Source organism: Numida meleagris, chromosome 10 (assembly GCF_002078875.1).
Source record: "Numida meleagris isolate 19003 breed g44 Domestic line chromosome 10, NumMel1.0, whole genome shotgun sequence".
NCBI classification, from domain to species: domain Eukaryota; kingdom Metazoa; phylum Chordata; class Aves; order Galliformes; family Numididae; genus Numida; species Numida meleagris.
In genome coordinates, this window is record NC_034418.1 from 19,524,079 (window position 1) to 19,540,967 (window position 16,889).

Here is a 16,889-nt window from a genome sequence, read left to right on the forward strand (position 1 = left end):
CCTCATTTTCAGACAGTCAAATGAGAAACAGCAACACAAGACCCAGCAGCAATTCAAGCAGGCTGCAACACTTACAGGCAAAAGCCAGTAAGTAACAGGGGGAGTGGGTCTGAGCACTTACTGCCGCCCATGGGGTGCATGGCACAGATGAATTGCTGGACTACCCAAGCTCCTGCAAGGCCAGCAGAGCAAGGCTGTCTCTGCACCACTGCCTTACCTCATCTCACTTCCCCTGCCTGTCCTCTAGACATCTTCAAGACACACTGGACAGCTTGAAGGAAAACACATATCCCAGGGTTAGAACACATCAACAGTACCACAGTCATGAGCAGATGAAGGTGAGCAGAGTAACGGACACAACCCAGTCCAAAACAGTGCTAAGCTGATGCTCTTTTGTGTAGAGGGACAGCTAGGCACTAGCTGCCTGCGCAGGCCATACGTCATGGAAGACTTGCCTTTGCAGTAGTCCAGGCCAGAGCGGGGCCAGGCACAGGCTGTCTTTGTCCTCTACACTGATGTAATTCTTTGCCTTGTCCCAGCCTCCACAGGGCAGCAACCTGACTGCACGAGCCCTGCAGAACTCAGCAGGGCTGTCTCTGCCTGGAACTCACCTCCAGGATGAGAAGTGACACAAAACAACAGAAGGGTTAAAGACTGACAACCTTTAAACAAATAAAATTGTTTCTGTTCTGTAACAAAAATAGTGCCAAGGATCAAAGCCTTCCTGGGCCACAAGGTGTAGAGAGCCTCACAGCAGTCAGAGGAACTGAGCCCTAAGACTCAGCTGCTCTTGGGATGTCTTTATGCCTCGAAGCAATGTGCACTCCCTTCTCAGAGGCCAAAGCGGGCTGGGGTGCGTCGTGGTGTCAGGGGCTCCCCCTGCTCCTTCCGTCCAGGTGTATAGATTTTAGTACATCTGCCAGGAAAGGACAACGGTGATTAGTGTAAGATGAAAACTTCTCCTGCACCAGGAACACCCGTGGGAAAGTTGGGATCCTCCATGCAGCTCACAACTGCTCTTAAGCAGGAAACCCACACAGTGTCAGCACTCACCTTGCACTGCCTAATGGGTTACGGCGCTCCTGCTCCTCTCGGCGCGCACGCAGCTGCTCCTCAGCTAGAGCCATCTCTTCCTCCATGGCAGATGCTTCCTCCTTGGCACGGCGGCGGTTCTCCTGCAGTAAAGCAGCAGCAAATCAGGAACAGGTAGAGGCCTGGGCAGCAGCAGACTTTCTGCAGGCCCACAACCCTGATCTATGTAAAAAAAAAAAACAAAAAAAAAACTAGCTTGAACTTCCCCCACCAAAACAGGTGTGCAGTGGGGCTGTATGCAGCAGGAACCCCACCCAGGCACACGCTCTCCCCTCCAGTGTAGTAGCCCACTGTTTCTGTCTGCTGTCTGGTCCTGGAAAGGAGAACTCACCTGACGTGACTTGCCAGCGTGTTTGATACTGTAGAACATGGGGCCCAACTCTGCCAGCCACTCTCCATCCACAGCAGTGACACACTGCATGTATTCCTGGAGGGACAGAAGGAAAGATCCAGTTAGCAGGATGACAACCAGGGCCTGGGCATCACTGACAGAGCCACAGCAGCTCCCTCCCTCCTCCACTTCTTGATGGCAGTTCTCCTTTCCAGACAATTCCTACTGACTTCAAAAGCTTCTATGGATTGGAGCTGGTGAGACTACAACGATATCCCACATAAGCCAGGAAAATATCACAAAAGAGACAAACAAGACATTGCAGTCTATACAGATATACCCAATTGCTAGAGATGAGAAAGGCTGAGAATGGGACCTTCCAAGAGATCCTACTATCATGGCAAAGCTTCCCAGCTCCCTTGGAGCACAGCTCACCCTTCCTGCTAGCCCTCAGCTCAAGCTTACCTTGGTGGTCATGACCAGCTCATGATATACAATGTAGTCTGGCGTGTAGCCCATGCCAAAGAGGGAGCTGGTGGGGTGCAGGTGGCAAGGCATGCCTGTACGGATATTGACATACTCCCCAATACCCTGCACAGGAGAAATGTGGTTAGTGCACCCATTCCCAGTGGGGGGGTCCCTTATCACCCAGATGAGCATAGACCCCTCTCACTTTCAGTTTTGCAGCTTGATGGAAATACGCAGCACAGATACACTTTCTGACAACATCCCAGTCAGTACCACAGGATGCTAGGCTCATCCGCTGCTGCACCATAATGTCCTTGAGCTGGGCACGCACCTCCCGCACCTGCACAGATACACAACAGTCACATCCCTCTCCTGTGTAAGGCTCCCTCCCCCAACCTCATTGCCACAGCCTGACCTTCCGCATGGCCTTCGCATGAATGAAGTGCTGGTTGCACCACAGAGTAGAGTAGTTGTTGTTCTTCCACTGCAGGTAAACATTCAGGTAAGTTAAGTGATCGCTCTCTGGGACAGCAAATTTCTCCCGCACTTGGTCACTCTCTTCCTCTCGGCCCTGAAGAATAAGCAAAGAACGTGTTAGAGTGCAGATGAAGGCCCCAAGCTGCTGGAAGATCAAATAAGTACCTTAGGCCGATAAAAGATGGCAGGCACAGACAACATGGAAACAATGAGCAATATCTCAGAGCTGCAACCCATGTCGCATGAAACAATGAGCATTTTGGAGAGCGCAGGATCCAATGGGAACTCCACCATGAGACGTCCTGTTGAGGTCAGACCACCTGTAGGAATACTGTAAGAATAAGCAGGTGGGCAGGTCCTAGCAGTGCTGTGAGCTGACAGCCTGCCCCTGTAGCCAGTACCTGTGTTATCCAGGGCCCCCAGAATCCACAGCTGGTACATGGAGTTGAGCATGTTGTCCTCAGGGGGTGGATCCATGAAGTGGAACTGCAGCAGGTCCTGTACACCCAGAGATTTGAGCAGAAGCACTACATTGGCAAGGTTGGTGCGCTGGATCTCAGGCACTGTGGTTGTCAGCAGCTCATTCTTGTAGGCGCTCTGGGTGTAGAGCCTGGTGGAAAGATGCCAAGAACATGCCCCCTCCCCTTCAGGCCACTGTGTTCCTCACTGAATGACAGCCACTCCCAACCCAGCCAGGCACAGCACAAAGCAGCAGCTCTACACTCAGCCATGCCAACAAGCAGGACCCCATGGAAGAAGCTCTTCCTCAGGCCACTGTGCAGCCTCCCCAGCACATAAGGGCACCTGGGCTGCAGTGCAAAGGTACACCCCTCTCAAATACAGACTTCCCTGGGTGAAAACAAGCCTCAAAGCAAAGCCTTCAGAAAGCTGCCTTTGGCTTGGCTATTAACCTGAGAGCATCAAAGCATCTGGTTCAGCAAAGGTGGAAAGACTCAAAGAGAAGACTGGCAAAGGAAGAAACAAGAGCATACTCTTTTCTCTGCAGAGATACTGGGTCCAAACCAGAAAGCCTCAAGGCCTGCCCAGAGTCCTTGTCCCCATAATAGGCTCAAGACAATGAACAGCTCTTCAATGAGGAAAAAAATACATAGCCAGATGTCCAGCTGTGAATATGATAGGAATAGGAACACCAGTAATGAGCCTACCTGAAGCAGTGACCTGGGCCTGTTCGACCAGCTCGGCCAGCTCTCTGATTGGCATTGGCTTGACTGATGGGGTAGATCTGCAGTGCATCCATGCCTATACGGGGATTGAAAACCTGAAGGGCACAAGGAGAGCAGACTGAAGCAAGAGGAAGGTTGGGTCACTGCCACAGAACTCAATCAACCCAATGTCGGAGATCCACGAAGAGTATAGGAAACCTTTGCTTACCTTCAACTTGCAATATCCAGAGTCAATAACAAACATGATACCATCCACTGTCAGTGAGGTCTCTGCAATGTTAGTGGCAACAATGCACTTCCTGACCCCATCTGGAGCCTGCAAGCATACCACACATCAGTCAAATTCCTTGGGCAACAACCTCTACACCACTGAGGAAGACTGCAGAGCAGCCACATAGAACCTAGAACGACATGGGTGACTTCCTGGGAGGTTAAAGGGGGCACATGCTTTCCCTTGCCCTCTAAGTACCATACAAAAACATCTCTGCATCTCTCTCTCATGCCCAACAGTCTTTCCTGCACTAGTTTCACCTCTGCCCAGTCCCATCAGAGTACACATCAGCACCTTCTGGAAGATCTTGGCCTGTAAGTCTGACGGCAGCTGAGAATAGATAGGGAGTACAGCAAGAGCAGGTGCCTTCTCAAGCTCCTCAAGGTGCTCCACAATTTGTTCTGAAGTCACCTAGACAAGGAGGAGTGTTAACATAAGATTAAAAAAGTAAGAATCAGAATTACAGAATCACAGAATTGCAGGGGTTGGGAGGGACCTCAAGAAATCATCGAGCCCATCCTCCTGCTAAAGTAGGGTCCCCTACAACGGGTCGCACAAGTTGGTGTCCAGATGGGTCTTGAATATCTCCATAGAAGGAGACTCTACAACCTCTCTGGGCAGCCTGTTCCAGTAAAGAAGTTCTTGCACATGTTAGCACAGAACTTCCTACGTTCAAGTTTTAGGCCATTACTCCTTGTCCTATCACTATGCACCACCGAGAAGAGCCTGGCCTCATCCATTTGCCTCCCACCTCCCTTTAGAGATTTATAAACATTTAGCAGATCCCCTCAGTCTTCTTTTCCAAAGGCTGAACAGACCCAGGTTACTCAGCCTTTCCTCATATGGGAGATGCCCCAGAGGCCCTTAATCATCTCTGTGGCCCTTTGCTAGACTCCTTCTGGGAGATCCCTGTCTTTTTTGACCTGGGGAGCCCAGAAGTGGACACAGTATTCTAAATGTGGCCTCACTAGGTCAGAGTAGAGAAGGAGAATTACCTCCCTTGACCTGCTGGCCTCGTTCTTTTTAATGCAGCCCAGGATCCCATTGGCCTTCTTGGCCACAAGGGCACACTGCTGGCTCGTAGCCAACCACCTCACCTCAATATCCTCCTGACCAGGCATGAAGACAAGGATGTCTCCAGGAGCACCAGACAAATGGACCTGCAAAGCTTGTTTCACTGCAGCCTCCACATAATCCTCTTGTGGTGTCTGAAAGACACAGTTCACATTAGACACCAGCAATCTCACCTGCCCCACCTTGAGTATAAGACTGCATCATAACATAGCTATCCCTCGTCTTTCCTCTCTGCTCACTGCAGAGCAGGGTATACCCAAGTTACAACCCTTACAACCCCTTTACAACACAAACTCTCTCTACTGTACCATACTAACCATACCTTGCTGAAAAGAATATCAACAGGAAAGGTGCGCCCAGGAATGTGGAAAATGGGAACATTCCCAAAAAAGGAGGCAAATTTATCAGCATCCATGGTGGCAGAAGTGACAACAAGCTTCAGATCCGAGCGTCGCGCTACCACCTAAAAAACAGATAAAAAGGACAATAATCAAGTGATATTTGTACATGGGACAGGCTTCTTCCATCACTACTAAAACAACAACAAAGGGCTGAGCTTTCACTATACTCTATACCACTAATGCCAAGGAACACAAACACACTCTCCAGTTAAAAAGACAGGCTGTCCCCAGCTGAGAAAGTCTTACACCTGCAAACATCTATGTATCTAGAGCTACTTTATACCACCAAACCTTTGGCAGCTGCTAAGGGAGAGATTTAAGAAACAAGGAACAGGATGTTTAAGCAGCAAGTGCAGTCAGAGATGTGGCAGTCTCTGTTCATCATCTCTGCTCTGATCTGGGAGAGATGTGCTGTCCCTGTCAATGTTCTGCCCTAAAACCAGCTCATATGCTCTATGTCACTTCATTCTGTAGTCCAGGCTCACACACACCTCCCGAAGCAGGCCAAAGAGCACATCAGTATTGAGTGAGCGCTCGTGAGCCTCATCCATGATGATAGCACTGTAGTTGTCCAGGTCAGCCTCCCGTAGCGACTCACGAAGGAGGATCCCATCTGTCATGTATTTGATTATTGTGTTCTCTGACGTGCAATCTTCAAAGCGGATGGCATAGCCCACCTATGAGGGCAGAGATATCAGCAAGTCTCCAACAGCCCTGCACACACACTGTCTAGAGGCTGCATGCCTACACATGCTGCCAGACTCACCTCCTCTCCCAGACGCACTCCCATCTCTTCACTGACCCTCTTGGCGACTGACATGGCCGCCACTCTGCGGGGCTGGGTGCAGCCAATCATGCCATAGTCTGTGTAGCCATCCTCATGGAGGTACTGCGTCAGCTGAGTTGTCTTCCCACTCCCCGTCTCCCCTACCACAATCACAATGCTGTTGTCCCTGAAGAAAGGGAAAGAATATTTATTCATACACCACAAACACAGGCTTCTTCATTCACAGCTCTGGCCAGCCACCCAAAAGTTGTCCTACTTCGTCAGGAGAACTGCTATCAATCACACAAAGCAATAGGCTTTGTTTTCTGAGGGTACAGGTTCCAACCAGAACACATATCTAGGAAAATTTCTCACTTGCAATCCTGAGATGTAAGCCAATGTCCCAGGGTTGCACAATGACCAGTTTCCTAGCAGTCATACCTGAGGATGGAAAGCAGCTCCTGCTGCACAGCAAAGATGGGCAGATATTGTCTCTGTTCCAGAATAGACTTCTTCTTGGCAAACTCACTCCTTGCTTCACTTTTTTCTTTCATGTGTTCAGCAAACTTCTGCTCAGTCCTAAGGAAACGTGAGAAGTCCTGAAACTGTCTCCTCGCATACTTTGCTTTCCCTATAGCATAGGCATAACACCACCAGCTAGGCAGAAGTCTTCCAAAAGCTCCTACCTGTAATCCACTTTGCCATCTTCTGTCACCATCTCATCCTTCTCCTCCTCCTTCTTGATCCCCATAATGTCTCCCAGTTTTGTGCCTGCCAGCTCCCAATGTTTATGCTGAGCCTGCAAGCGCAAAGAGCAGTGTAAATGCCACAGTGGGGACTGAAAAATCACTCTCCTTCAGTCCTACTCCTAAGGCTAGAAAAGCATGTTTGCCTCAATCCCCTGGTGCTAACGGAGAGCACACACACTCCATTCCCTATATTCCCTATATCAAGTCTCCTTCTTTCAAGCAAATTGGGGCAGAGCTTTTTTAGACATTGGTCTGGATAAAGAGACATAAAGCACAGAATGATCAACAGCCCTCTAAAAAAATGGTTTCAACTGCTGACCCTTCCATTAAATTTGCACTTAAACATACAAAAATCTGAACCAGAGCTAATCTTTCTGCCCTTGACAGGTATTCTCACCGTTCTGTTTTATCTCATATTTGACATCAGGACTTCTTCCTTTCCACTCACAGTATGCCAGCTCAGATTCAGTTTACAAGGAACATACCTGCGCTTTCCTAACCATTATCACATAAGCTTTAGAGAAAGTCCTCTAATAGGGAAACACCCACAAAGACTAATACGCTACCTTCCTGCATGCTCTTCGTCAGAACTCTTTTGCTGAGACATGATAAGATCTGTCCTGCTATCACACTGAATGTTGACTGTCCCTGAGCTACACTGTATTCGCCCTCTTGCTCTTCTCTCCCCATCCAAATGTCCTTTGGATCAAGCTCCCCTGCACAAATGCACAGTGATTAACATCCCAGGCAGTGCCTAAGGAAATCACAACAGCTACTTGTGAGACAGTGCAATGAACTGGACTAACAGGATATATCAGACCACAAATATGGGGAACACCTTACTATTACCATCAAAGCTTGTATTCTACAAAGTCCAGACAAAGGCTGTGAGGCATTACATAACACATACAGCGAGGTCTCAGCATACCCTCTTACGCTCCTTTTGCTCCCTGTGCTTGCGCACCAATTGGCTGCCCTTTCGGGCTATGATGGCCAAGTCGGAAGTGGCATCCTTTACAGGGATGACTGGCTCTGGCTAGGGGAAAGAGGCATTGCTTCAGCACAGAGAGCTCACACCTGCGAGGCTCCCCATTGTTGGCACCGTTAGTCACAGCTTCTACCTGTTTTGTGAAGACTATCCTCCCATCTAGGAAAGGAGGCACCAGGTTATGCACCAGCAGATGCACTTTGGCTGAGTTATCCTCTTCAAAATCTTCATCCACTTCAATCCGATGAACCACACCGCTGGTCAGCATGCGATTTGTCTCCCAACGCTCGTTATCCTGCAAAGAACATATCAGAAGATTTTAACTATTACCTTCCATTACCCAAAACTCAAAAACCACACATTACCCAAACCCATTCCAAGGCAATAAATTAAACAACACAGCTAGCTGCAAAGCACTACAAGACCATGACCAACTGAGGATGGCTTAACTTACTCTTGAAAGAGAAAGCTAAACGCAGCTAACTACTGAAGGCAAATCTGTAACTGACTTGCAACACACACCACAGTTATGGTACATAGCTTTAAGCACTGAAATGATCCAGTGCTGCATCTGCTGGTCTTCCTTTCCCAAAAGGGAAAGAGCTTGGAGACCCAAAGACAAAAGTAAGCAAGCGTAGAATATGGAGAAATAACGCTAAAGGTTTTAGGCTAGAGACTGAAAATAAACATTAGGAAAGAAACACCAACTAAAAACAAGTATAGGAAACAGAGACTGACTACATAAAGTACCCAGTCAACAGAACTGTCCGAAAGGAAATGGAAAGCAAACTGTCCACAAGGCCCCTACCATACACAGAATATGCTAGGAAGTCTGCAGACAAAACTACTCTTATGCTGAGGGAAGCAGTTCTGAGAATCCACCAGAGGAACAGTAGACAGTCCTAATAATGTAGCCTTTGCCGCCTGTATAGCATAGCCCTCCAAATTCCTGCAGCCCTGAACACCCATCACTCTAACTGTAAATTCTGACTCATGCAGGAGATGCGCGACTGCACTCTCCAAAGGAACGTAACAATAGTTTCCTTTTGAGCCTCTCATTCAGTATGGGCCAGGACAAAGACAGCCTTTTTATATCTGTTAGCCAATCCCATCAACAAGTGGGTCTCTCCAGAGGCAGCAAAACGAGCAGCCTCCACACACTCAGAGCAGCCGGCTCCACATCTTGCCCCTACCTCATTGATCTGCCGCCGCTGTGCAGAGATGCGCTTCTGCTTCTGCTTGTGCAAGTGCTGCTCCCGCTTCTTCACATACTCGTCAGAGGAGTAGGCCAAGGGGTTGTGGAACTCATCGTAGCCTTCATCCATCATATACCAGTCCCGGTCAGCTTGCTAGGAGGAGAGAAATGCAGCACTGAGCTGCATTGCTTGCCCAGCTGAGCTGGACTCCAGTGCCTCTCCACATCTGGCCACTGGGGGAAAGCCGCCTACCACCAGCGGCTCGGTACAATACCAGCAGCAGACCCAGGACATGCCGGCACCGTGGGGTAAGTGGCAGCAGCCCAGAGCCTGGTGACTACTGAGTGCCCTGCTCCTTGCCCAGGCTTCCTACCCGTTGGTCGTCCTCCCACTGCTGGCGCTCTTCCTCCGTCTCAAAGGCAATGCCCTCCTCCCCGTCCTCACGCCGCCCTAAAGAAGGCGAGCTGGTCAGCACAGGCCACCAGCCCCACCAGGCTGTCGCTTGTGGAGGAAATCCCACAAAATCTGTCCTTGTGCTACACAGGGATTCTGTCACTGTCCAGCCTCAACAGCCCACACTAGGCTCCTCACCTCTGCCTCTGGACAGTCGTGGTGTGGACCCCAGGTGCCTCCGGTCATCAGCCCACTCATTGTATTTGTAGGACGGGGTGGGCAATGGTGTCTTATCTGAATACCTGCTCCTTACAGACCTGAGAAAACAGCACGAGAGAGAAATCAGTGCACAAAGATAAGCGTTCATCTTACATGTACCCTTCCCTTTCTTGCAGATCACCACATCATAGATTGCACACGCAGCCAGCGATACCTGTCCCTGTCTCTCCGATCTGTGTCCCGCGATGCCCGGTGGCTGCGCTCTGAGTCTCGATAGGAAGGTGTGGGTGAAGGAGATTCCCACTGTGAGCGGCGTGAACTGCTGTAACTGCTATCATCTTCCTCCCAGCTGGAGCGAGACGGCGTGGCTGCATCTAGCAGAGAAGATTGAGTTTGACACACAGCGCTCGCAGTGATCCTAAGAACCTAGAACCTCTTTACACTTTCTAACAAGGAGCACAGAGAGGATCCCCATCTGCTCTCCTTCTAAAGGAGTTTACACACATCAGCTCAAAGGGAAATTCCCAGAGGACCACATCTCTATCACACAGACTCTGAACAGATCCCACTGGGCAGGGATTGGCCAGATCTTCACACACACCTGGCAGATCACTCCCAGTCCCAAACTCCTAGAAGAGCCTGGAGTTTTATACGTGTCCTAACCACGTCTTAAAAAACATAGGCTTTTTCACTTTGTACAACAAAAACAGCAGGAACCCTCCAAAATAAAAAACCTTTTCTTGTTAGGCCTCACCTGAGAACTCTACCAAGTCCCACTCCTACCTTTGGGACGATGCCTGGGACTCTCTGGTTCACTCCTCCTGCTGTTCCGCTCTGATGAGCCATCTCTTTCTGATCTGCTGCTGTGACGACTTCTGTCCCAGTCCTCTGTGGACAGAAAACAAGATCAGGCGCACCATGTGCAAACAAACTTCCTGAATCTGCCCTAAAAAATACACTGAGCCTTACTCAAGGGCAACAGAGAGGATAAAGCCCGAAACCTAAGCAGAAAGTCACAAAAGTCTCAAGTAGTTACCACGGTCCCGTTTACGATCATGGTCTCGATCCCGGCTGTGCTCCTTCTTTCGTTCCTTCTCCTTTGAGGAGGCAAAGACACCATGTTCACGACGCTCTCTTTCCCGTTGCCGGCTGCGTTCCCAAAACTCCTCACTGACACCACCTGTGTAGGAGGGTGTTTCCACATGGACGGAACGGTAATGCCTAGAGAGGTAGAGCAGAAGTTAACAACATTCCGCGGTGCTGAAGAACAGCTGGCCTTTAACTTGTCTCCTACAGCTCTAGTCCTGATCTCCGCTACAGCAGAAGCGTGTGGCTGAGAATGCTCTCTCCACACTTAAGTGACAGCCCAGCACATCCTAGCTTTCAGACATAAGCACTTCTAAGCAAACTGCTGCTTCCAAAGATCAGGAGGCAGAGATGATTTGCACAGGCCGACAGGTGTTTGCAGGCCTAGTAGCACCTCAGAACATTCCTGGCCTAATAACTCAGGGAGGGTACCAGTCAGAAAGTTGTGCTGGGATCTCCTCTCATCCACAGAGACGTCCCACAGCCCTGCTCCAGGGCCGGGAGTACAGTTCCCCACCGCACGCAGCGTGCAGCTGCCACCACGCTCACGGCCGGGCTCCAGCGGCTGCCCAGGCGCGGGGGCCCGCAGAGAGCCCACCTGTCCTTGCGGGCGCTGCGGCCGCTCCGATCCTCCTCCTCGTCCTCCTCCTCGTCGGGGCTGCCTGCCTCGTCGCGGCCCTCCTCCCAGTCCCTGTAGGAGGACACCCGGGACCGTTTTCCGCCCGTCCCCTCCTCCTCACGCTCGCGCCGTTTCTGTGCCGCCAACACGTCCAGGCCCAGCAGCGAGGCCCGCGGCGCCGGCGCCTTGAAGACGTGCTGCTCGGGGGCGGCGCTGCGCGCCCGCGGGACCAGCCCGCCCGCCTCGGCCTCGGGGCCGGTCCCCGCCAGCCGGTGCAGCGACGCGTCGCCTGCCTCGGCCATCGCGGCCGGTCGCTACCACACTGCGGAGGAACGGGCTGCCGGGCCGCGGCGGGGGCACATGAGGCCTACGGGGAGCGGCTCCGCGCGATGCAGAGCCGGCTCAGCCCCGCTCCTACCAGCAGTTGCCTCAGAGACCGTAACCCAACCCCCCGAGAGCCGCCATGGCTGCCCCACAGTGCTCCGCGAGAGGAGCCGCTCTAGGCCTCATGCACCATAGACATAACGGCCGGGGCCTATAGGCGTCCCAGCGATCATAGAGTCCAACGGCCGCTAAACAAGGCGGCCCACAGCTCTTGGCGGACTTCCGGCATGGTGACGCAATGACGCCACGAGGGCGCGACCGGAAGAATGCGGAGCCGGGGCGGAAGTGACCCGGGCGGCAGTTGTGCGTAGTACCGCTGGCAGCGCCTCGTCCTTCAGCATCTCGGAGGGGCAAAGGCTGCGCTGCGGCCCCAGCCCGGGACGTAGCCCACCTGTCCCTGGCACGCGTAGTCCTCCTAGAGCAGGTGGATGGGCAGCACGGCCGCCTCCAAAAGCACCTTCTGCCTGAGTCCGAACGTAGCGGAGGGCACAGCAGGGCTTAACGGCTCAGATCCGTGAACCACGCCAGCGCTTAGAGAGGTGCTGTGGCACAGACGGCGCGCATCACAGCCCACACCCTGGTATGGTCGAGCACCGCCACACTCAGGGTAAGTGCACAGCTGCAAGACACAGAACATGTCCACGGCTGTCACGGCTCAACAGCAGAGCACAGGCAAAAGTGCTGTAGGACACAGAACTTCCCCACGGGCAAGAGAGACAGCTTCAGCCCAGGCGAACAAGCGCTTCGCAGGACCGTGTCCAGACCCAGCACATGGAATCTGATGGTCAGATATCCCTGTTAGAGCTGCAGACAGCATCGTGTCAGAATCAAGGCACCCAAGAAATAAAGGGGCTGGTGCAGGGTACGCAGCACCGAAGAGAGCAAAGGGTTATGGACAGCCATGGGTCAGCACTCACTCCCACTCCTGTGAGAGGCTGCTTCTCAGGACCATGAACAGGTTTGGCGGAGCTCAGCACTGTCCTGCAATCCCATGGTGCAGGGTGGTGGGGAGTTGCTGCAGAGGGAATGCTACATCCAAGTCACTTAGCCTCACTCAGGACAGGCAAGAGACTGCTGGCAGTCCAGGGTGAAGCAGCAGTAGCTGCCAGAAAACCCCAGAGACATAACTCGCAGTTTCCAGAGGAATGAGTAAATGGGGCCCTTCCATAACAAATGATAGGGCATAACAATGACAGCTCAGACAAAAAAACAGCTCCAGTCATCTCCTGAGGCTCAGCCCCAGGCACAGCTGTGGACACCACAGTGAGCCCAGACACTGACCAGGAACAATACAGCACACGGATCCCTTAGCTGAGAGCTAACCCTGTCCCTAGAGGCTGGGCAGCCAAAGGGGTGTCACCAGAGCAGCACGCAAGACGAGGTAAGAGAAATGTTTATTAACTCTTGGGTAGGTTTATTAAAGCACTGTGCAGACAGCAGATGAGGGCAAGAGAGGACAGATGCCACTCTGGAAGCTGCAGTGCAGGACCCAGCACTAGCCAGAGTGAGCAGGGAGGTTCCAGAACTGAAGGGCAGAAGGGATACCCAACACACTGCTTGGGCTCTGGTCAGTACTGTAGGGAAGGTGTGCACTGTCCCATCATTCCACAGCTGGCTTTCTTCCAGGGCCTTCTCAACCCCAGTGGAACCTGGCCCACGGCTGGTTTCTGCTGGGGAACACAGCCGACAGGAAAGCCAAAAGTACAGCCCTGGGCAGCGGCATTAGCTTCCCACCAGTGCAGCCTCAGCTCCAATTTATTGACCCTTCTCAAGGGCCAGAACCAGGGCATTGACTCGATCCCAGCCTAACCACTCTGGAAGCATCACAGCCATTTCTCCTTTGCCATCATTTGCCATGGCTCCTCTTGGCTAGACCTTGATCCTGCGATCTGTCAGCGCCGGTGATCTGCTCCAACTGCTTCCATGATGCTCTTGAACCCCTGCTCCCTAATCAGGAACAGTGTGTGACAGCCTGGCAGGCCCAGCACTGCTGCTTAGCCCTTAAGTGCCACTGCTCATGCACAGGCACCCAGCTGCCTACAGCCTTCTCTGGGCCCCTTGCTCACCTCAGCAGCTCCTCCAGCTCCCGCTTCACCGTCCCCACCACTGGGGGCCCATGGTACACAAGTGCTGTGTACATCTGCACAAGCGAGGCTCCAGCACGGATCTTCTCCAAGGCATCTCGGCCACTGCTCACCCCACCCACTCCAATGATGGGCACCTGGCCTGTGGGCAAGCACTGAGTCAGGACAGCAGGGGTGAGGGCAGGATGTACCTTGAGCCCTGCCCTGCCCTTACCTTGAGTGAGGGCGTACATCTCCCGCACCATCTGTGTGGAGAGCTCCCGCAGGGGCTTCCCACTGAGGCCCCCAGACTCCAGGCGCTGTGTGCTCTGGAGGCTGCTGGGGCGGCTGATGGTGGTGTTGCTGATAATCAGTCCATCCACACCAACCTGGGGGAGGCAGCAGCATGAGGACCTAGCTGCTGTGAACAGCCAGATCAACAGGCTGACAGGCCAGCCTGGATGTCCCACAGCAACATGCCCAGCAGCCATCCCTCACTACCTGCACAGTCCCAGAGGTCTGGTGGGATTCATCCAGACCCTCAGACTTATGGCTACCCAGGATGTTGACCTTCCACCCATCCAGAGCTGCAGGTCTGCTGTCCCTTCAGAGGGACCAGGACCACTGCTGTCTGGCACCGTGCTCAGGAAGAGCAGGAGGTAGACACACTCAGCTTCTCACCAGTCCTCCCCTTCTCACCACCACTGTGCTGGGCCCCCATCCCCTCACCTCACACACAACGCCAGCTATATCCTGCTTGTCTTGCTCAGTGAGATCTGGGGCAATCTTCACCAGCACAGCTGGCTTATGTTCACATGGCAGCATGTCCCTCTCTGCCAGCACCTGCAGCAGGACATATAGGAATAGTGTTTAGTGGGGGGCACCACCTGCACCCACAGCCACAGGCAGCACAGGGTTAGGCCCTTTCGTCCCCAAAAGCACAGAGCCTGGGGCATACAACACACAAGTTGAGGGCCCAGGCAGAACTGTGGTGACTTGTGATGCCATGGAGTAGATGGCTTACAGGAGCAGAACATAGAGCAGTGCCTCACTGTTCACCTGCCTCTTCCTGGAGAACAGCACTCCAGCACACAACGCTGGCTCACAGATTCAGCAGTTGATCAGAGGACATATTGGTGGCTTTGCCCTCCACCCCAGGAAGCCTCTCTCCTCCCTGCACCAGAGGTGCTCCTCACCCACCTTGGTCAGCAGGTCCCGCAGCTCAGCCTTGCCCTGCAGGTCCCGCAGCCCCGGAGTATTCGGGCTGGACACATTCACAACCAGGTAGTCAGCCAAGGGGCCCAGTGCCTGGACTCCAGCCACGTAGTCAGCTGCAGCATCTGTAGAGCTCTTGTTCTTCCCCAGGTTGACTCCAAGAGGCATCCCCGCTGGAATGTAGACATGCCTGAGCAACTGCAGAGGGACCAACCACCACCCAAGGGGCCAGCATGCTGGACAAAGAAAGCCCCTGTACCAGCTAAAATCAAGATGAGGATGAGTTTCCTGGAGCTGGACCTCAGACCACCCTGCAGCCACAGGAGCATTGCTGCAGCTGGCCCAGTCAGCATCTCCCAGCACCACTGTAGAGGCTACCCTTGGAAAGTGCCCAGCTGGAGCTCTATTGGCTTTAGTTGTTCTCAAAAGGTGCATCCAACCCAAAGCAGTAAGCAAAGCTTCAGAAACCAGCAGTAGTGGTGTCCGGTTAGAGCCCTGAGATTTTTTGCTGTCCCAGTACACCTTGCGTTAGCCAGGTCCTTTCTGTGCCCAGACATTGTATTGCATACCTCCCTTGGCCCACAACTAGCTAGGAGACCGCCAAATCCATTCTGCCAATCCCTAGAGCAAAGCCTTACAACCTCGTCTCACCAGCTGTGAGCTTGAGCTGTGCCTCCTGGCGGGCCCGCAGCCTACGCTCCACCGCAGCATGGCCATGGCTGTTGAATCCATATCTGCATCAGAAAAGATGAGGCTCAGGGCTGGGCTGGTGCTTACCAGGACTGTGCAGGAAAAGAGAGCAACAAGGGAGCGGACTGGCTCCACAGGTCAGCTCAGCACACTCAGTGCAGCGTTCAGGTGACAGTCGGGAGCACCCACGTACCCTCTGCCCCCCGCACCACCACCAGCCTCTTCCAGCGATGTGTGAGACCCCACCTGTTAATGACTGCCTCATCCTTCACCAGCCGAAAGACTCTGGGCTTGGGGTTGCCCTCCTGGGGCTCGGGCGTGACAGTTCCCACTTCCACAAAGCCGAAGCCCATCCTGTACAGACCGTCCACAGCCTCGCCGTGCTTGTCAAAGCCAGCCGCCAGCCCCAGCGGGTTTCGGAACCGCAGCCCGAGGACGCGCACTTCCTGCGGGGAAGCGCCGGTAAGGCGGCAGACCCCGGACGTTTCTCCCGCACGCAATGCCCCCGCGACACCCTCGTCACCTCCCACCCGGGGCCGCTCCAGGAGCCCCGCCGGGCCCCTCCGCTGACCGGCAGGGCTCGGCCACCGCCCCTGGACTCAGCGGCCTCCCCCGCCCGCCCGCCCGCTCCCGGGGCCGCCCCCTCCTTCGCCCCCGGCCCGTCTCTCCCTCGCGGCCGCGGAGCCGCACCAGCGCGGGGCTGTCGGGACGAGCGGGCGGCAGAAGCCCGAGGGCGGCGGCGCGCAGGGCCAAGCCGTGGGCGGTCTCCGGGGTGACGGCGCGGAGCGCGGGCATCACTGCCGCGGCGTAAAGCCGCTCGTCGCCCGCCGCTAGCGCCGAGCCCAGCAGCAGCCCGCAGCCTCCTAGCGCCGCCGTCAGCAACCGCAGGCGCCGCCGCATCGCCCGTCTGCCGCGCTCCCGCCACGCGGCCGCTCACGCGCAGCGGCAGCAGCGCCCCGCCCCGCCCGCGGCACTTCCTGCAGCCAGGCCCCGCGGTTGGCGGAGAGCAGCCCCTCCAGCCAATAGGAACGCGGCAAGACTCAGGGCGGGCAGCCGGAAAGCGAACGGAAGCGGCGCGAGCGAGGGACAAACGGGCGGGGCCTGCGGGATCGCCCCGGGCCCCGCCCGCGCAGCTCAGCGCCGTTGGGGCCGGGAGAGACGGCGACCCCCGGGTGAGTTAAAAGAGAACGGGAAGGCACAAACCCGGCGGCAGGTCTTCGTCC

The 16,889-nt window shown here is 54.0% G+C and overlaps 2 protein-coding genes across 3 annotated transcripts; both read right to left on the minus strand.

Moving 5' to 3' along the window:
* DHX38 (DEAH-box helicase 38) lies at positions 648-11,883 on the minus strand. Of its 2 annotated transcripts, none has more exons than XR_002442077.1 (26): positions 11,294-11,883; positions 10,646-10,830; positions 10,393-10,497; positions 9,824-9,983; positions 9,589-9,707; positions 9,371-9,447; positions 8,995-9,150; positions 7,935-8,096; positions 7,742-7,849; positions 6,751-6,863; positions 6,506-6,643; positions 6,065-6,251; positions 5,790-5,975; positions 5,220-5,360; positions 4,921-5,031; positions 4,118-4,234; positions 3,761-3,868; positions 3,535-3,647; positions 2,770-2,978; positions 2,534-2,688; positions 2,307-2,462; positions 2,097-2,231; positions 1,889-2,014; positions 1,424-1,519; positions 1,054-1,254; positions 648-916 (listed from the first exon to the last, which is right to left on the minus strand). XR_002442077.1 is itself a non-coding variant. In XM_021408163.1 (26 exons), the coding sequence occupies exons 1-26, from the start codon at positions 11,614-11,616 to the stop codon at positions 832-834; spliced, it is 3,693 nt and encodes a 1,230-aa protein (XP_021263838.1). In that variant the 5' UTR covers positions 11,617-11,877; the 3' UTR covers positions 648-831. The 2 variants fall into 2 exon arrangements, 1 of the variants encoding a protein (XP_021263838.1); XM_021408163.1 differs by having other exon boundaries at positions 1,054-1,175; positions 11,294-11,877.
* On the minus strand, positions 13,077-16,690 carry DHODH (dihydroorotate dehydrogenase (quinone)). Its single transcript, XM_021408187.1, has 8 exons — positions 16,357-16,690; positions 15,913-16,112; positions 15,628-15,710; positions 14,962-15,149; positions 14,491-14,604; positions 13,997-14,150; positions 13,765-13,924; positions 13,077-13,645 (listed from the first exon to the last, which is right to left on the minus strand). The coding sequence occupies exons 1-8, from the start codon at positions 16,564-16,566 to the stop codon at positions 13,591-13,593; spliced, it is 1,164 nt and encodes a 387-aa protein (XP_021263862.1). The 5' UTR covers positions 16,567-16,690; the 3' UTR covers positions 13,077-13,590.